Source organism: Vanellus vanellus, assembly GCF_965231255.1.
Source record: "Vanellus vanellus genome assembly, chromosome: 6".
NCBI classification, from domain to species: Eukaryota; Metazoa; Chordata; class Aves; order Charadriiformes; family Charadriidae; genus Vanellus; species Vanellus vanellus.
In genome coordinates, this window is record NC_138911.1 from 34,184,574 (window position 1) to 34,206,049 (window position 21,476).

The 21,476-nt window shown below is 41.0% G+C and overlaps 1 protein-coding gene across 1 annotated transcript in view; it reads right to left on the reverse strand.

The window, feature by feature from the left end:
- RAD51B (RAD51 paralog B) overlaps window positions 1-21,476 on the reverse strand; it is a gene marked incomplete at its 5' end in the record, with an annotated part of 436,742 nt that overhangs the window by 155,367 nt on the left and 259,899 nt on the right. The window contains one exon of the mRNA XM_082485944.1: window positions 20,294-20,412. Within this exon, the coding sequence (XP_082342070.1) occupies window positions 20,294-20,412 (119 nt within the window). The remainder of the gene's footprint in view (window positions 1-20,293; window positions 20,413-21,476) is intronic.

Here is a 21,476-nt window from a genome sequence, read left to right on the forward strand (position 1 = left end):
CAGCTTCTTCTTATCAGTGAACAGATTCTTCTCTTTTTATTCTGTTCTGTGTTAAGTTTTTCTTTAGATTTCCTTTTCTGCTAGACTTACCTTATCTCATCTTTTGTACAGACAAAACTCGTATACGTGCACTAAGGACCGAATGAATAACAAAACCACATTTACAGCCAATACATATTTTGGAATTCAGGTCTACTGACAAATTACCAAATAAGTGAGGGTTTTGAAAGCAGTCTGCCTTGCACTATGCTTGCTGCCCTTACTGAAACAATGCTGGCTTGCTGGGATTTTTTGCTAATTCATATTGTTGTTCTACTGCAGTAAACAATCGTTGCTAATAGTTGGTGCATTTCAGGAGAACTCTTCAGTTACACCACATTCGCTTGGAAGAGCATAGCTGAGAACTGAGAAGGAAACCTACACCACTGACAGTGTCACTCAACAGGGAAAAGAGTATCTGTCAAGGTTTGGTTAAACTCACATACTAATAAAACCAGTCCTAAGCTAAACAAATCTTTCCTCTAATTGTGCCAAATTGTCTGGGTGGACAATCTTCATGCCAGAATTTCCCTTCTTATTGTAGATTAGAAGGGTTGTTTTTTCAGCTGCAACAGAGCCCAGGAAAAAGCCAGTAAGGAAAACAACAAAGTTGATTTTGCATCAGATATCCCAGCAGACCTCATAACTGTTTTTTCTGCCCTCCCTTCTCGTTCTTCTTGGGCCCTATGTGCAGGAATTTGATATATTCTAGAAATGAAAGCAGCAGTCCTTATGCTGCAGATCATTTACTTTTGAGCAAGAGCTGCACCCAGTTCCCAGGGCCAGCTCTCATTCCCAGTCCCACAGGTCACGCTCCAACCCACCAGAAAGGTGCCCAAGGAGAGAACCAAGAGTTCCCTAACAGGCCCTAGTGCCACAGTGGCATCAAAGCTTCACACAGCAGTATGCCAGTTGTTCCCTGCTCCCTCTGTAGAGGTATCATGTAGAAGCATCCTTCAGTGCAATGAGATGGCTCTTTACAAAGTAGGAGAAAATACGGTTGTATCTTCTGCCAAGCCTCACCAAACGCTAGTGCTTGTTCGACCTTGGAGCTCTCTAAGGCTTCAGTCTTGCAACAGGTTCTCATTTACCTTGGGAGAAAATTGCTCCTTGTTGCAGAACCAAAAAGTGACACATTTGCAGTGTTATGGTGAAAAAATGTAGTTTAGGTACACTGCAATCATTTACTTAGATTGCAGGATATATCCATAAACAATTTACCGATCTCCCACCGCAAATGATTCTTGGGATAACAATATTTTGCTTGTATATGGTACTTAATCTGTAGATTTTAAAAAGGCTTTGCAAAAGTGGGAAAAAATATCCCCATTATGCATTTAGGTAACCTGAAGTTCAGAAATTAAACACGTTCCTAAGGATTGTATAGCTGATATCAGTACCAAAATCCGACTAAGACAGTATCAGTACACATTACCTTCACAAACAAATCACCATAGAGTTTGTTTGACTTTATCAGGGACTTGTGTTTTCTTATGTAAATTATTATCCCCTGCTTTGTATCTTCCTCCAAACTCCGTTGCGAGGAAAAGATCTCTATGCACAGACTCTCCCCTGTCAAGCGGAAGAAAGCTCAGCAGTACTGTCTGCACCAGGATGCTTGTTGTCAGTAGCACAGGCTGCAGGCTGTGCAATGATTGGGAATAAAGAGGAAAAATGAACAGGTTGAGAGGAAAGAGATATATGCAGTCATCCTTCAGCCTTCCTAATCATCTAGACCCCACACATATATTCTCCCTGGTAAAAACAAACTCGGTGGACTGACACAGGGAAAGCTCAAGATGTCTTGAGCATTACAGAGCACACAATGAGAGATGGGGCTACAAACATGCCCCAGTACTGGGAGCAGATGTGGAGTCCCTACCACTTTTGTACACTTAAAAAACTTTAAAAAAAATTAAATAAAAAAAAAAATCACAATTTGGATTAAAATGATTCCTTAGGAAACTTATCTTTTCATTTGGGCCACGCACAGCACCTGAGAGATGTGGTTCCCTGAAGTCCAGTTGTTTGAAAAGGTTTTCATCAAGGCCAGGTTAATGGGCCACAACTCTATAAAACTCTTTATAGAGCAATTTAAATGGATTGTATCTCTCCTTCCCCCACAAGAAAATCCTGTCCAGAGGAAACTGTTTAGGAATGAGTTTCCTTTCTACTGCTTTAGAGAAAAGCAACAATGGCAGCTAGAGACACTTTATGAGAGGCATTCCATAAATCCAAACCAATTAGTACAGAAAAGTAGGCAAGCAGAGTTTGTGTGTACATCCTAAAAATGTCCATTAGCACGCATCTGGTAACAACAGCAAAAGGAACAGACTCAAAAGGCAACTGACCGTCCTGCTGTTGTCTCACCCCCAAAACGTAGCAGCACATCTGCCTGTTTTCTTTTAGTGCAATACATACAAATACCATATATTAAAAAGCATTGCTAAGACTGCAAAGCCAAGAAGCCCCTCTCTCATCTTAAAAAAAAGTGAGGGAATGAGAAATGCAGATGCATTTAAGATGGTTTTGCAAGGGAAACAGCAACAGTGGACACTGATTTGAGTAAGACTGTTAATGAAGGGAAAGCCTTCAAAAGCCCATGGGAAAACATGAGATGGATTCAGCATGGGATAAAGAATTCAAAGAAATCTCAATCCTGAAATATCAATATGACACTTATATTAAAAAAATGCAAACTAATACCAAAGAGATCAAACCTTCTCAGACAAATTGTGACAGATTACATTTGATTTTAAGAATCACTGCTAGTGGGAAGCAGAGATTCTGAAATTTTTAAAACAAATCTCCAGAAATTATGAACCTATGCGATATTAGCCAAATTTCAGATAAATCACTCTTGCCTATTTGTTTTAGCCTAGCATTGACTTTTAGGGTAAGGTCCTATATTCTTTTGGGTAAGCCTAGGCACATCACTTACCTTTTTTCCTCACTGTGCTCCACTCTGACCTCAGAAGTGGTTAATTAATATTCATTGGGTTTATTTATTCATTGATTGTATTTCTTATGTGAAATTATTTAGGCTGCTTCAGTCTTTAAGCTCTGACTTACTTTTATGCTAAGCATATGTTCCTAATTTAACTACCAATAATTTTATTATTTATACTAGAGATTCATCTTAAAGAAGTACCAGGAATTCCTTACATGACCTTAAAGATAGGAGATGGTGGTCTTGCCCCCGGTGACACAGAAATGTGTGATAACTTGAGAATAAAAGTAAGGAAATAGGGCTGCTGATTACTTATCCAGTGTCAAGACAAGAAGTGCGCACGAGATAAAAGCATTTTATACTACTTTTGAGTTGCCTTTTCTGAATCAGCCATTCCATCCCAGGCAGACCTGCTGTTCTGGCTGTACCCCTTATTACCGTAAGAGGCCACAACAGTAGTCAGTGACTGCACTAGCTTTGTGCAACCATAAATTCTTCCCCAAGCAGGGAACAACTGAGTTGCTTAGGTAGCAGAGAGATGGACAGGTGGTTGAAAAGCTGACATAAAGAGACAACGTGCAAGGAAGCGGAGAGAAGCTGAGATTCTGCTCAGGACACAACAGGATATTCAAGAGGCAGTACCAGTGTCCGAGCTCCAAACTCTCGACGTCTTAATGATGGCAGTAGATACTCTTAATGGCTACGGACAAAACAGGACTTTTTACAACAGGGAAAAAAAAAAAGCTCTCAGTTTGTTAGTGCAGCTCTTCCTATAGTAATGAATAACAGTCACAGGCAATGACTCCAATAAAAATAAACCATCATTGCACGCACATGTGGCTAGCCTTACTCCCAGAGGAGACATTCAATACTTGCAAAGGAAAGAAATGGAAGGAAAACAAACAAAAGGAGGAGATAGAAATGAAAACCAAGAATGTTTTAAGAATAGAGGAGAAACAGGGGAGTGGACAAGTTCAGGAAAGAGGACACTCTCCAAATCTCAAGCCCTGCTATACCTGACTGGCTTCAGAGCTTGCTTCTAAAGAGCAATACATATATAAGGGACTTTTTCATAGCGCATAATGCCAGAACCTGTGAATCAGGATTCATGAGTTTTCTTCCTAACTTTGCCACTGTTTTATTGAGCAATTATATTAAAATCATATAGCATTCCTTTACTTCAGTCCAAAGTCAGGCATGGAGATAGACATCTGTAGCAACTTCGCTGTATAAATTTTCTGCCAGGTAGGCACAGCTCCGGAGATACCCTGCTTTCCCCTACCCAGAAGGTACAGCGGAAGGATCAATAAGCAACAGCTCTGCTGTTTCCTCAAATATTCAGTGGGGTCAGTTCCTTCCCCTCTCATAAAACCAGAAGAAAGGCACGTGTTTTGGCTGTGCCTATCCAGGCAGTTGCTAGCAACAGATGACCAGTCCGCAAATTGTTCCAGTCCTTGCGGTGATAAATCCAAACATTGGATTTCGACTGAGAGAGCTCAGCATGTAATATACACTACCATTCGGACATGGTTTAAGCTTCAGGCACTATAATAAGGAGCTCTGAATATCCTTGGACTGAGTAAACTTCAGTGGAAGGAAACCATCAAAACCTCAAATGAATATCAAAGACAATCACAGACAACAAAAGCAAAATTTTCCAAGGTGAACTGCCCTGATGTGCTGCGGAGCAACAACTGTCCTGAATGCAACAGGCCAAATCTAACAAAATGCTGCTTTTTCCCAGCTGTCCTCTCCCAGGCCGTGAACAGACCCCTGAGCCTTCTAACCCAGAGTGCCTTTTCCTGCCTGATGTACGTAACTTAACAATAACTTCAGTGGCAGGGAACTGCACTGCCCAGGCAAACATTCGGCGACTTCAAGTTTTAATTGGAAAAGAAAATGCAATCCCAGATGTTTATCCAAACTGTGTCTGAACTGCAGCAACCTGGCCAGGGAACTGCACAAAAACAGGCTGCTTCCAGTATACTTCCCCTTAAGCCAGATTTCTGGGGCAAGCTCCCCAGCGTGAAATATGGGGTATGCAGGGCCAGTCGGCTTCCTTCTGCTCATGTAACACCGGGCCCTGTGAAATTCCTCTTCCCAGAAGCACTTTCTGTCTCCTTGCCACGTGCCTTATTCCCTACTTTGTAAAATGGATTTTGTCGTCTCTTCTGTTTCCGAGTCTCTCCTAATTTTCCCAGTGGAGAGTCCTCTAGAGGCCAGGAAACTTCACAAGAGCTTGGCCATGATGATTTCCTATGCTATAATACTTTTGAGGCTCAAAACCCTGGTAATTGTCCAAAGTGAAGGGTAATTCAGGAGAAAATGCTTGTAGCTTTTACTAAGCGGGAGAGCGGCCAACCAGCCAGCATGTCCTGGTTACCATAATGAACCAGTACTGAGAAAAGGGATCTGAGGATGGTGCTGTGGCTGGATGAAGTAGTTGAGTAGCATAAACACAGCCTCCTAGGGGAATTCTCCTGTGTGGCAGCTTGTGGTCAGTCGTCAGACTTATGGCACACTGGTACTGAGAAGAACAGAAAATAAAGTTCATGTAGCTTTTCAGAGCATTCCATACTGCTCTGTTTGATTTTGGTTCTGGAAATAGGAAAAGGGCTGAAGGATACAATTCTTATTTATGACACACGTTGGAACATGCATCCCAAATCGGGAAGGACTCCTAAGGGAATACCACTACAATAGCACTAGAGCGGTTCTCAGAATACGTGACCGCTTCCACCCAGCCTGCCAGACTTGCCTGGAAGAGACAGGACCAGTGGGGAGGACAGAATGGAAGCGCAGAAGCTGTGCTTCTATAACTTTCTCCTCCACAGAACCACATGCTCAGACAGAGATGCTGCTGGCTCCTCTGCCCACGTGGCTGCGGAGGTAGGGATCTAAACAGCATCCAGCCCTCATCACTGCATAGCGTACATCAGCTCGGTGTAATTCACCAGCACAACATAAGGAATATACATTCTTAAGAATGTAATTAGCATATGCATTGCTTTCATGATTTATTACTTTTATTATTCTTCAGATCTCTATGAGCCTTCTTTATGATAGATTTAGCTACATTTTTAGCCTCTACAGATAAAAAAGTATCCATTGCAAATTCAACCCTGATGCCTGTTTCTAGTGTGTCTCAAATCTTTATTTAGCCAATCTTCATTCCTTCTTTCACTTTCTTTTGGTTTTCTAAATGACGAAAAAGCTCAACATTATTGTTTATAAATTCCAAGAAAATTAATCCATTGTAAAAAAGCATCACAAGTGTGATCTCCCTATCCTGCATTCATTGTTTTTCGACATCAGTAAAAACAACAGTTTCTTCCTTGATGTAAAGGCATAATCCTAAATTCCCAGACTTGGGCCAAAAACACTGGGATTCAATTAAGTCCTAGACCACAGCATAGATGTTTTTCACCCACGCTAGTGGCTGCAAAATGCTTTTGACATGAAACAAACAAAAACCCTTTCCAATTTCTTTTGTGCGTTCATTTGTTCTGTTCCTAAAAGTAAAGACCCTGGAGACAAGCTAACACAACACTGCTAAATTCACATGCGAGAGACAGCAATATTATCTTATGTAAAGCTTCAGCAGAGTATATTTTAGAGTCCACCGCGCATCACATAACAAGGACAAGAAAAAAAACCCCGATAACAGATCTGTGACTTAATACATACAGATGCAATGCGTGTGCTTTTGCAGTACTGTCATGCCTTACTGGTGTTGAGAAAAGATTTAATTTAAAATTTAATTTCAGTCTTTCTACAAGACTCAGATTTTCTCTAGCAAGAACATTATTGGGAGAGATTTTACCAAGGAAGTGGAAAACAATGCATTCAGAGAAAGCCTAATGGCCTTATAAACATCATCTGTATTGCTGAATGTACAACAGTTGAATAACAGAGTCCTGGAAAAACTTTTCCCTAACAAACAAGAAATGTTTCAAGAGGCTTCATTTACATTTCTAGAGGGTAGTGGATGCCCACCAGTCCCCACCAGGTAAAGGCAAACATGCTTATTCCAGTGAATGGCATAGATGCACTAAAGGCTGGACAGCCCTTTAGGACCCGAAACATTGCTTTATAACCCATCAGATCTCGTATTTTTGATGACCACATGCCCCAAATAACCATCAGCAGGTTAATAAGCCTTTTTATGTTGGAGAAGAAACAGAAGCAAAGATCAGACATAATAGCTGGGGAAGGACTTTTTACTAGGGCATGTAGTGATAGGACAAGGGGGAATGGCTTTAAACCGGAAGAGGGCAGGTTCAGATTGAACACTAGGAAGAAGTTTTTCAGTTTGAGGGTGGTAAGGCACTGGAACAGGTTGCCCAGAGAGGTTGTTGAGGCCCCATCCCTGGAGGTGTTCAAGGCCAGGCTGGACGTGGCAACCTGGTCTAGTGGGAGGTGTCCCTGTCTATGGCAGGGGGGTTGGAACTCGATGATCTTCGAGGTCCTTTCCAACCTAAACCATTCTATGATTCTGTGATTCTACAATGGTCATTCTTTTCACAAAATTACTGGGAGTAGTGTTTATGTCTTAGATATTCTCTTGCACGGGGTTATGCTTAAGAAATTCAGGTTGGACTATGTGCATTAGGGATCTTAACTACATGTGAACTTTTGAAAACTTATTTCGTTATGTTCAAAGGACAAAAACATATCCATAGCAAAGAAAATGGACAACTGTAGGAAAAAAATTGATGAAAAAAATCTGTCAACCTCTTCTTTCCTGCAATGGCAAATGGCACAAATGGCAACCTTTATTACATTTCTTACAGGAAGTTGTTTGGCACTTTTTTTCTATACTTAATACCAACTAATTTAAATGAGTAGGAAACTCCTTGGGGTTTTTTTTCATGCTAATTTACACTTCTATTTTCTCTTTTCAGCCTGTTCTGTTATTTCAAATGAAGACTGAGATGGCCATTATAAGATAACAAGTGAAAATTAAGACAGAACATTTGAAAAAAGAAGAAAAAAGTAGTTTCCTCATGTTTTTAATACAAGATGTACCACATCCAGCTGGAAACATCAACACAAATTAAGAGGGAATTAGGTGACTTTCTATCTGTAGCTTGAGATGAATATGGGTACAGAGTTTTATACTATTATTAGATAGCTAAATAAATAGTGACAATAAGAGAAAGAACTGCACTGAAATACAGTGAAGAACAAACACACAATTTGGACCAGAAACATCAATTTGCTGAATAAAACAGCAGTGCTGGCTCAGGCCTGATAGGGCTTTATTGGCTCAGACTCCAAGCCAAACCTCCTGGACCACCGTGAGCTCCGTACAAGGCCAACTCAGTGTCTTTGCAACCTAAACTCCATAGCTTCCAGTTTAGTGTTGTGAAGCATGTAAACACCCTGAACTGCAGAGACATATCTGCACAGCCAAATTAAGTCAAATGGCAGAAAAAGCCAAGGTTGATTGTTCACTCAGGACTAGTTCAAGAACTTCTGCCAGAGACTCAGGGCTCAGTTGTAGGAAATGACTGATAAGGGAGAGACCATGAACCATCTCTGTGACGCAAATGTGAAAGGACCTTACAAACCCAAGATAAATCAAATGAGCTCTTTCCAGTGGGGTGCCTCACACACTACATAGCAACCTAAGTCTGTCACTTTTTTGATGAGACAGGGGCATTTATTGACAAGTGACCTGGTTAGTTATTTCCAATTTAGTGTTGCTCCAATATGAAAATTCAAGGAAGAAGCCATTCATTAACCGAGCTGCACTTTACACTACTTCCTACCAGTATCTGAAAAGTTGAAGTTATCCATCAATCACAAGCATGTCAGAAACACTGAACTTCAATATCGATTGAGGAATTTACTCTTTTCTGTTAATATGTATCCAGAGGACATACCTCTCCCTAATCAAAGTATGGCATAAGTACTACATGTGTGAGCTGGAAGTAGAATGGTTCAGGCAGATACTTATATTGCCTTTTAACTTTAGTCACAAGTGTCTTCCAATGTTTCCACAATGTGGGTATAATATACTACCATCTTCTGGACACATCTTCTCCATTTCTGATTGAGCAGATGTCCTAAAATCCCATTATATTTTTCCAACAGTTACGACAATCAGTCCAGGGGAAGCTAATATTGTGAAAATTATACATTTTGTTATCTTCTTGATGCAGTATGATGGGTAGACATGATAGAAGTTGGCCAGGCAGCTCCTAACAGGTCACTAACATTGGAGACTATCAAAACCCCATCTGTTTTAAGGTGCAGTCCATCCCAGGCAGCGGTATGTGAAAATTGTTTTTATTCCTTAAAGTGAGTCAGTAGTCTGTATTCAGCTTCTAAGCAGTTAAGAGGGTTTCTTCTTTTTCAGCATGTTTTTAGATCACAGCTAAGGGTGCTGATACCACAGACAGGAATTACAGAGATCAAAGAACAAAAAGTCTACGTTGAGCAAACCCCTCTAGATTAATTGATCCTACCCAGGGTAGATACTGATAAGGCTGAACCAAAGAAAACACATTGCTTTCTGTACAACAGATTTTGAACACCACTCACTGGCTGTCATTCTCCTGTGTTGTCAATCTAGAACAGTTCAATGACATTAGATTCATAAAACAAACAAAAATTGAAGTTCAAAGCATTATACCCTAGATACACAAACTCCTGAGATGATTTTCCCTTAATATGTTTAGAGCATCATAAAAGTTGTAATGCCTGATTTTTTCACAGAAGGTGTGACGCATTTTGCCCACTGAAGTCAGTATGTCAAAGTTTGTCTGGTTTTAAAAAATTATCTGAGGTTTACTTTTTTACCAGTGACAGCTCAAACTTGTTGCTATGTCAATAAATATATTCTACCTAGCACAGACCTTACCTGGGAAGAAAGTAAGTAGAAAGAGAACAAAGGAGAAGAAGAAGAAGAAGAAACATAAACACCCAGGCCATATACGGTATTCCAGAGATGTCCTCAGTGTCCTTCCACAATGGCACAAACACTTTCCTCTTTCCTATGAAATACCCTGCCAGATCTATTCTATGATAGCACAGACCCTTTTCATGATTGCATTACACTGCTGAATTAGTTTTTCTGTGATAAACTAAACCACCTCATTATAACCTTCACTTTGAGCTTGTATGCTCCTGACGTAAAGCAGAAACTCAGTTGTAATGCCCAATATTATTTTACAGATTATTTCTATTATCAATCTTATATTCTACTGCATTTTCACTACTTAAGGTTGTCCAGTTCCTGCATGATGATATTCTGATCTTTTTCACTATTTCACTATAAAGAATGCCTCCAAGCTTTAAGTACATTGTTCCAAGACAGACTTAGCAGAACTTTTCTGAATAATAACCACATAAATTTGAGTTAGTTATTTTAGTTTACTTGTTTTCAATTGGAAAAAAAAAAAAAGAAAGAAAAAAAGAGGATCTGGTAGAAGACAGGAGGCAGGGGATTTGCCAAGACATTCCAAGGATAAACAACTTTGGTCATTGCCATGCTGATGTTAGGAGCAATGACACTTCAGATATTGATGACAGAATCTGCCCTAGGTTAATTCCATTCTGTTTTGAGGGGAAAAGTCACACTGAAGTCCACTCAAAATCAGAAAAGTGATTCTGTATAAACAGGATGGGAATTTGTGTTCATTCCCTCTCTGCAAAGGGGCTTAAGCTTACAAACAGAGTGTTCTTCAGACAATTCAGACCAGAGCCTGAAAGTCGCATCTGGTTCTTTCTCTCTCCCATTTTTATGCTGTTTTAGTGAACTGTAAATACAGTGTTTGTAAAGGGCGTTGGATTAACAGCGTCACAGACTGAAATTCTCTGTTTATATTCAGAACGGATTTTGTTATAGTAATCTTACCCCTCCTATCCTGACCTTTAAGTGGTTCCCAATAAAGAACAGGAGATACAGCCCTGATTTCTGAGAATTTGCTATCTGATTAACATGAAGGTGGACAATTATCAACTAGATGAAGGCAATATGCCATTTTTCCACTTATGGAACTGAGAAAATACATGAAAATTAAGACAATAATGTCACTGTGACTAAGTAGGTCTCACCAAGGTAACAATTCTTTTTTCTGTGGTATGTTTGGAAGAGGAAAAAAAATACGAGGTTGATAATACTAGAAATGAAGACGTTGAATTAACCAATATGGAAGATAAGAGTCTAGACAAGCATTTTAGTCATCTAAAAATTTAAGTGCTAGCTACTTGCTTTATTGGAAACTTGCAACTTGGAACAGTTTTGATGTCTGCAAAGAAGAGAGACATAGGAATGCAAGCTGACTTCTAGAGCTGAGGCTTACAAAAATCAGCTATGGTATCAATAGAAACTGGAAAAAAGGAAGCAGAGAGCGAGCTTTGCCATAAAGCTCCAGCCACAGTTTCAGTTTCATTAACCTTTTATTAATGGTGATCATTGATGAAGAAAAGTTTATGGCATGCTAAGGAGCGAGATTCAGGGGAAAAGTCAGTGAGCACAGTTCAAACCAGTTCAGTGGGTGAGTTAATCTACAGAGAAAATTGGAGAGGGAAGCAGAAGGGGTACCTTCACAGCTAAGGAACTACTCACGACAAGGAGGTAAAAAGACTCCTTAAGTGCCTGAAAAAGAGGCAGTGACGGTTGAGCAAGATCAAGCATAAGTGGCAGTGAAGAGATTGCAGCTCTGCTCCCAGCTGCAAAGGATTTACTCTGGCCAGTTACTTATTTATGACTCAGTTTCCTTGGTTATGAGCACCTGGCATGGGCATCGCAGAGATCAGTCAGCAAATGCTTGCGTAGTTAATTTGAAAATATAACATACTATGAGATGGTTAACTCCTGACTGGTGTAGCTCAGCAGCAACCCAAGAGGAGTCTCCTCTGAGAGCTGAATGGCCTATCAGTCAAAGACATCTAACAGAAAGTACCCACTTCTGCCACCAGCCTGGGTAGGAAGGCTCAGTATAACGCAATGACTGAGTTTGCCTCTCTGCCTCAGAGATGTTCCTGCTTCTGTGTTTAGGATGCTCTGAACCACAGATCTATAAGTTTGAAGTTTGCACAGCTGCTGCTAGATTTTGTCAATCTGACATTAGAATAATCTTCATTAAGAAAACCTGCAATGCTTATTAAAAAAAGGACAGAGAAAAAGACAGACTATTTAAAGGTTTTCTTCCATTCTTTTCCATTTTCTCTAGGGTCCTTTCATTTCTATTTAGATTCTTGGATAACAAATTGATTAGTGTTATATAAGCACCTGAGTAAATGAATTTTTGTTCAAGAATGATGGAAACATTTTTCTCTATATAAAAGTGCCCTGTTAAGAGGAAAGGGCCATAAATCCAATCCCATTTAACATAGACAGGGCTACGGTGATGTTTATATTGTATGACCCTCCCCTACAAGTCCATTAAGAAGGAAGCTTGCTGCAGAGACATGAACAAACACGCAAGTCAGGAAAGTAAGTGACCTAGTCATGTTTGAGCTCCAAATACTTGTTAATGAACCTACTCTATTTTTATGGCATCCTTTCACTTGGCACTTTTGCAGGATTAAGTCAGTATCATACTGTGTGGATAATCATCTGTGTATGATCTATGGATAAGCAAAAGATTTCTGTCATAAGGGTTATCAGTCTAGAGCCTTTTTAATCAGAAAAAAAAACCATAAGCTTCTTATTTATGTATTTTAAAGGATGTGGTTTGTACACATGCATGGAAATTTGAGGCCATAACAACCTTTTATTGTGTCTTGATTCAAAATATTCAGATAGCAGAGGTGAGGCAGAAGTCTCTGAAGTGAACTGTGTATCCTAGAAAAATCAGCATTTCTTTAAATGGAAGGGTTTGCAGAATTCAAATATGTGCTCCTGCAGTCTTTCCACAGCTACTTATTCAAAAGCAGCACGGAGAACCATAAAAAATTAATCTCACCTGAAAAAAAATCTACTTTCCTGCAAAATTTCCTATCCTTTGCATGACTCCATACCATCATTTTTATCTCAAAAAACCCCCAAAACTAACAAACTCTCTTTGTGTTTTCACAAAGCTGATTTTCCATATGATAAACACATTATATAATAAGATGGCTTAGAACAGATACACACTTTACACCACTTCCATTTTAAAACAACCCAATAGCCACATCCCTTTTCTATCACTGCTTACTGGGTCTCATTATCCACTGCCATCTGCAGATTTTCTCACGTCTAAACACTTAAAGTATTGTACTATGTACATAATCTTCATTACTGTACTATGCACATGATTCATGTAGCATATAGAGACAAGTTTTCCCGACACAGATCGCAGCTGCTGAATGGCACTTCATTTGTCTTAATACTTCTCTAAAAACCCAGACGCAGAGCTTGCTTCTGCTCTTGTTTAGGGTACTGGGACTTCTTTTTTTGAGTCTCCCCAAATCCTAGCTCAGCAGAAGACAACATGAAAAGCAGCGCTTCTTGCCTCACACATAGCAATGGGCAAGCTTCACACATCCTCAGTCACCTGCTTTGGCCAAACACTGATTTCACTGCCCAGTTCTCTACGGGCTCTTTCCTGCCCTATGGTGTCAAAGACTGAACTAGTTTCTCTGCTGCTCCCACTGATGTAGGTAAAAAGCTTTCTGTTTGCATTTCTTAATGCTAGTGGCCATCTCCATCTTCCTCATCTGACTCCAAAACTATGTTGAAGACTATTAAAAATATCTTTTTTCATTGCATTTTCTTCTTCTCCATTTGCTTTAGTAGGTAGATATAACTGCTAGTAAGTTAACAGAAGACAACACACCAACGCTGGTTGTATTTTATTTGTATTATTTCCCTTATTCCCTCCATCTCAGAGTGATTTTGGTACATGTTCTGTCTGATTACATTTCTTTCTCCCCAGCAAATACTACCATCTCACCAAAGTAATGAGAACCCTTTCTAGTATGAGGCTACAATCTTCCATTATGTTTCAACACATAAAAGTTAGATGCCATTTCCAAACTTCATTACTGTATTTGCTATCCTCCAGACCATTAGCAAAATTTAGAAACTGTTAACCTCGGATTTTAGTACTTCGTGTATGTTTCTTCCACAGCCTTCCTGCTTTGTTTGTAATTGTTTTATTTTCTATGTTTATTTTCTTCCCTTTTTAATAGATGGAAACCTCACTTGGTGTTATCTTTAAAACGGGATAGCTATCCAACAGTTACAGAGTCCACACAACAACTACCTTCAATGCTTTACAGGGAGAGAAAAATCTAGTCTCACTTACACTCTGAAACCATCATGACTGCAACAAGTTACATTATTTCTATATTTAATATATTTTCTCAATGACTGGTAGAGTTGCAGCCAAACATCTGTACAATTTGAAAGAACTGCTTCACTAAAATTATAACAAACTTAAGGTAAAGCATCATAGCAGTTGGTCTTAGCAAGTCACATAAATGTAAAACTTCATCCCCGCTCCCCTTGGCTCTCTCCCAGCTCTTGCCCACGCTAGCGAGTACCATGGTTACTTCACCATCGCAATTTTGGAATGCTTATTCAGGGCTTATTCATATGATACTAAGCAGAGCAAGACAAAACAGCTGGTCTGTAACCAAGGACACAACAAAAGTTATGTCTGGCATTAGTCTGAATGAGAGAAGGGGTTTTTGTTTTGTTTTGTTTTTTAAGAATGAGTCACCATACACTTATGCATTTGGAACGCTTTACCTGAAGCAGGAAAATTGCTGCACAACAGCTCACCTGGCAGGGCTTGAAAGCTCCAGCCCTTATCTGAATCCTAAGCACTCTTTCTTGAAAATACCACAGGAAAACACTGATTTGTTATAAAATAACACTTCTATGTGTACTTTCCATCTGAGAAATTCAAAACACATTACAGACATTAACACAGTACTGAGTCTCGCAAATCCCTTGAAAACTATAAAATAAACCAGGCCCATAGAAGTTGCCATACCAGATCTGGCCAGTGTTTCACTTAATCCAGCACCCTGTCTCCAACAGACAAGAATAAAATGTTAAATATAGCATGTCAACATACTAAACGCTACCCTGCTGTCCCCTAAAGACAGCTGAGCACACATGAAAACAGTAACCTTGGAGCCTGCTGACTCCAGTTCAGGAAAGGATAATTATACGCATAGGGGTAACTGAGGAGTCTGACAGTTTCTAGTGCAGCCTGGTTGGTTTTGGCCTAAACTCAAAGGGTCTGCGTGTTTACATATGGATTTCAGGAAAACAAATGTCACGGTTAACGAGTTACAAGAGTGCTTAGGGAGAACCAAGTATCAGGATCCATAAAGATAATAGCAAATTCCCTTCATGAACCCATTTGTGTGAAACAATTAACTTCTCCCGCGTTCCCCCAAGCTCTTACACCACCGTGCCGCTGTGGAAGTTGTGCAGCTCAGTCCCACCTCAGCAGTTCAGACTCCTACACTGTAGTCCATGCTTGTGGGTTTTGGTGGCATAACGAATTGAAATGCAGCCTGGAAACCTGCCTTCCCCAGTGGCGTTGCTTCTGTCCTGGAGGAAACCAGAACCAACACACTGGCTTCTAGAAGGGGGCAAAAGAGGAAAGTTCATCTGTTTGTTCAGAAACCTGTTCCTATCCAAGTAATAAAGCAAACCTAATTGATTTTAAGGCAGGCAGGATGTCCCAGAAATTTCATTACTTTGCTGAATTGGCTGCTGTCTTAATAATGTTCACCAGACATACGGAGGGTGGGGTGGAAAAAGGGATAGTTGGCTAAAAAAACCTCTGCTGGACAGAGGACAGACAAACAAAATGAAAGAATCTTTTACTGAATCTATAAAATAATTCCTGCGTAGGAATTCTGTGCTTAATTTCCCTAGGTTTGCTGCATATACTCGTTCTGCCACCTGCTGCCCTGGCATTCCCCAAAGTTTCAGGAACAGGGACTACATCCCCGAGCTTTCCCAGAAATGAATACTGAATGACTAAGAACAAGTATCTAGCAGCCCAGTGGCCTGTCCTGTCCAGAAGATAGTATGGTTCTGGAAAACTGCTTGCCTGAATCCTCCTTAATGGCTACGTTATCACTTCATGTTCTGAAGAATACCACCCTTGGGCCTCGTGGTCCAGTGCATGTCAAGAGGTGCTTTCTCTCTTGACAGGTAGGGTTTCCTAGCGAGGATTAGTACACTGGCTCTACGGCCACGGAAATCGGATGTAAGGGAAGATCCCTCAGACTGTCACCGCTGCTCCAGCTCCTCCAGGGAAAAGAAGCAGAGAAAGTAGAGCCAGCATGAGCATCTTCAGGAGGTCAAATGACTGAAGAAAGAATGAATTCTAGCTTTTGAAAGAAAAAAGCGTGTCCGCTGTGCAAGTCAGAACAAAATACAGGTTATTCCATGAACAGTATTGATTCTGTAGGGTTACAAATTGTGAAAAGCAGGGAAAACTTGGTTTTGCACTACTTTTCACCCAAATCTCTGGAACAACTGTGCGCTTTCAGTGATTTCCTGGGGCAGAATTTCACTTCAAAACCAAGAGTACACAGATAATCATAAGCTTTTTTTAATACAGTAATATGAGAATTTATAAAAGTGATTACTGACTTTGAAATTTTTGGACCCCTAAGTTAAGCTTCCTTAAAAAGTGCTGATTTTCAAAGCACTGATATCCAATACCTCCTGGCAGAACCACCTTATGATGACTGAAATGGCATCTCAAGAACTGAGGCACCTTTATTCACAATTCATTTCTGACAGTGGGTATAAAGCAATTATACAAGAACATATATGTGTAAAACTACAGCAATTTAATCAATACAGTGCTGCTACAGGTAGGGTAATTCTAGATGCCTTCCTCTAACTCAAAACCACATGTCTAATTGAAAGATTTCTAGGACTTTAAAAAAAGAGAATTTATCTAAAAGAAGGACACGGATATCAGCAACAATTTACAGGACATCATGGACATATCCAATTTCACTCATGGATTTCACAGACATATCCCTATTTACATCACACTTCTGTTACAAATTACTTTGCTTTTAATATTATACACTAATGTTTACTTTAAGGTGTTTTTCCTCTGCTTTAGTTCTTCTGCTTAACTAAAACTGAATGAGCCCATGGCTTCACATGCAAGCAAGGTGGTGCACCTGATAAACTCAGTTAGGAACAGAGTAAAACTGCTTTTTTTTTGGTGGACCATAATATACTTTTTATGATGGAATTTTAAATGCTTGAAAACAGCATTTCATACACTTGCGATCTATTCCTTCTCAAACATAATCAGGAAAAACTACATTTAATATCCGAATGTTCTTTAGGAAAACTGCTCCCTCTTTCCACCACCAGAGGAATGTTCTTAATACTTTTTAGCCGACGTTGTGCATCATGAAGTAGCACAGAGCCCAGCTTCTGCCCTTTTCCCTTTGCCAACTCCACCTCTCACGTACCTCCAAAGCAATCCAGGAAATTTGTGAACAGCTTTGTATTTTGCACATACATGTAGAAAAGGAGAACTCATAACAGACCAGAATAAGAAGCAGAACATAGAGAACGTATAAGACCAGCAGCAGTAAGAGTGTGTTTCTACACAACTGTGCACGGCCTTTAGAAGCAAGTTCAGAAGATGCTGCTTCTAACTGCATTTGACCCACTTAACCTACTACCTGAGAGTCCAGAGCACTACCGCTGCTTCACAGTGCCCACTACTCACAGGAACAAAAGTGCCATCATTATAGTTGTACTTCCAATGGGCAGAATAAAACAGGATGACTTCCTCTCTGGCTCTAAAGCGAGAAGCCTTGTGTTGTGGCAGTAAAACCAGGAGCACCAATTTAAATGTGTGTGGGTAGTAATGCTATAGAAGTAAGATGGTACAAATTTCGCACAGCAATTTTTCTGACAGCTCTCTACTTTAACGGGCAGAAAATCAATAACATTAAGGGTCACAGCCTTTGGAAAGAGTTACATCAATGCAAAAGCAGAATAGACAAAGCCAAAAGAGATTATAACCACAGATATCCCAAGGGACAGATGAAATCATGGGTTATGATGTTTTTAAAAATGAAAAAGTTATTCCCTCAATCAAACCCCAAATGTCTTGTCTCCTAGTTTTTTACATTTTTTTTGTTAAATTAAGAGGTGAAGATTGCAGTCAAAAATGCTACTACATTTCACTCAAAAGCATGAAGTCTCTTAGTGAAAAGGGTAAGCGTTCTTCTTGAAGACATACTTCTGGAAAATTGGTACCATACTTACTCCTCAAAGTGAAGCTTGCTGGTGCAGGCAGCAAGCTTCCACTTGCAAACAGTAGCGGCAGAAGATAAACTGCTCCCTGTCCTAACAGTCACAGATAAAATTTGCCACAAAGAGTGGAAAGGATGACAGCAAAACAATCATGGCAGTGAAAGGACTAGCCTCCTACTCCTGCCCCAGAATCTCAGTGCAGGAAAGCACTTTAAGGATTACCCTTCATCTACACAATGTGAATCATAGGATCGGGTAGGTTGGAAGGGACCTTTAAGATCATCAAGTCCAACCGTTAACCTAACACTGCCAAGTTCACCACTAAACCATGTCCCTAAGAACCACATCTACAGGTCTTTTAAATACCCCCAGGGATGGTGATTCAACCACTTCCCTGGGTAGCCTGTTCCAATACTTGACAACCCTTTTGGTGAATAAATTTTTCCTAATATCAATCCTAAACCTCCCCTGGCATAACATGAGGCCATTTCCTCTTGTCCTATCGCTTGTTAATTCGGAGAAGAGACCAACTCCCACCTCGCTACAACCTCCTTTCTGGTAGTTGCAGGGAGTGATAAGGTCTCCCCTCAGCCTCCTTTTCTCCAGGCTAAACAACCCCAGTTGCCTCAGCCGCTCCTCAGGAGACTTGTGCTCTAGACCCTTCGCCAGCTTCATTCCCCTTCTCTGGATGTGCCCCAACACCTCAATGTCTTTCTGGTAGCGAGGGGCCCAAAACTGAACACCGTATTCAAGGTGAGGCCTCACCAGTGCCGAGTACAGGGGGACAATCACTTCCCTAGTCCTGCTGTCCACACTATTCCTGATACAGGCCAGGATGCTGTTGGCCTTCTTGGCCACCTGGGCACACTGCTGGCTCATGTTCAGCCGGCTGTTGACCAACACCTCCAGGTTCTTTTCTGCTAGGCAGCAGGACCCTGCACTTGGCCTTGTTGAACCTCATATCTTTGGCCACCGCTCATCAATCCAGCCTGTCCAGGTCCCCCTGTAGAGCCTTCCTACTTTCATGCAGATTGACAGTCCCACCCAACTTGGTGTCATCTGCAAACTTACTGAGGGTGCACTCAATCCCCTTGTCCAGGTCATTGATAAAGATATTACAGAGAACAGGCCCCAATACTGAGCCCTGTGGAACACCACTTGTGACTGGCCACCAACTGGATTTAACTCCATTCACCACCACACTTTGGGCCTGGCCATCCAGCCAGTTTTTTACCCAGTGAAGAGTATGCCTGTCCAAGCCATGAGCAGCCAGTTTCTCCGGAAGAATGCCATGGGAAACAGTGTCAAAGGCTTCACTGAAGTCCAGGTGAGCAACATCCACAGCCTTTCCCCCATCCACTAAGCGGGTCACCTTGTCATAGAAGGAGATCAGGTTTGTCAAGCATGACCTGCCTTTCATGAACCTATGCTGACTGGGCCTGATCACCTGGTTGTCCTGCATGTGCCACATAATGGCACTCAGGATGATCTGTTCCATAACCTTTCCCAGCAGCAAGGTCAGACTGACAGGCCTGTAGTTCCCTGGATCCTCCTTCCAGCCCTTCTTGTGGATGGGTGTTACATTTGCTGACCTCCAATCAACTGGGACCTCCCTGGTTAGCCAGGACTGCTGATAAATGATGGAAAGTGGCTTGGTGAGCACATCAGTACCCTTGGGTGGATCCCATTTGGCCCCATAGACTTGTGTATGTATAAGTGCTGTAGCAGGTCACTCACCATTTCTCCTTGGATTATGGGGGCTTCATTCTGCTCCCTGTCCCTGTCTTCTAGCTCAGGGGACAAATGCATTAAAAATGCACTAAAAGCTCAAGGAACTTGTATGCCTGTGCCAACAGGCCAATGCTAGGTTCTGCAAGTCAGATAAGCCCATTCTAACACAGGGAGGCACTGGAGGACTGGCCATCCCTGAAAAGAAAAGGACACTGACTGCACCTCACCCCAAATAAGCAATTGGTTGTAGAGTGCCAGGTTCTCAACACACCTGGCATAATCACAGGGGCTGAAGGACACAGACCATCTGACTTAGCATTGCTGGTGTAGCTTTATTTAAGTTACCTTTATTGTTAAGTTCTCACCTGTCTTGTCGGTAAGTCATGATATTGTAGTATGAGCCTGGTGTTGACGCTGTGACTCCACGTGTTGCCAAGGGCTGCTGTCACACAACTAGATTCCCTCTTTCCACTTCTAGAAGCTCCTGAAGATAAATATGAAAGAAATTGCATCAGGACTGTGCCACAGAGAAGGGTTCAGCATGGAAACACTAATCAATCATCTAGGATCATTTCCTAAGCTAGGTAATCACAATTAGTACCTAATAGATGGTACTATCACATGAATTTCCTACCTTTCTGATTTATTTATACAACTGCAGTGTGATTTCTCCATTTCACCCCCGATACCTCGACAAAGCACCAAGAATTAAGGATACATTGCAAAGTAGCACCTACCTTCTTGGAGAGACCAGTACATTCTCTAAATATGTGGAGATGCACCATGCATGGGGGACACTTGCCTTTTCCTCTTTAGATATACTATCTCCAAGCAAACCAACTTTGTATGCGCACAGAGGAGAGAGAAGCAGGCAGGGAAGCAGAGTAATACTGTGTAATGACACAATAAAAAGGGAAGCTAAAGGAGCACAATGTGTTGCCACAAATACCCAGATCTAAAAATCAGAATGCTGCTACATGCCACCAGGCATTCCACAAATTTTCTAAGATTTGCAAAGAAGGAAGCCCCTTAGCTGTAAATACCATTCTGATATCTCTGAAATCATATGAACTTAATATAACTGTGAAGTAAAATGCACTTTGCTGCAATCAGCAATGACATCTTTGAAAGGTCATGGAGAACCGGAGAGGTGCCTGAGGACTAGAGGAAAGCCCAGGTCACTCCAGTCTTCAAAAAGGGCAAGAAGGAAGACCCAGGAAACTACAGTGAGCCTCACCTCCATCCCTGGAAAGGTGACAGGACAGCTCATTCTGGATGTTATCTCTAAGCATGTGGAGGAAAAGAAGGTTATTGGGAATGGTCAGCATGGATTCACCAAGGGAAAATCATGCTTGACCAATCTGATAGCCTTCTAAGACGGCATGGCTGGCTGGGTGGATGAGGAGAGAGCAGTGGATGTTGTCTACCTTGACTTCAGCAACACTTTTGACATGCTCTCCCATAACACCCTCATAGGTAAGCTTAGGAAGTGTGTGTTAGATGAGTGGACAGTGAGGTGGATTTGAGAACTGGCTGAATGGCAGAGCT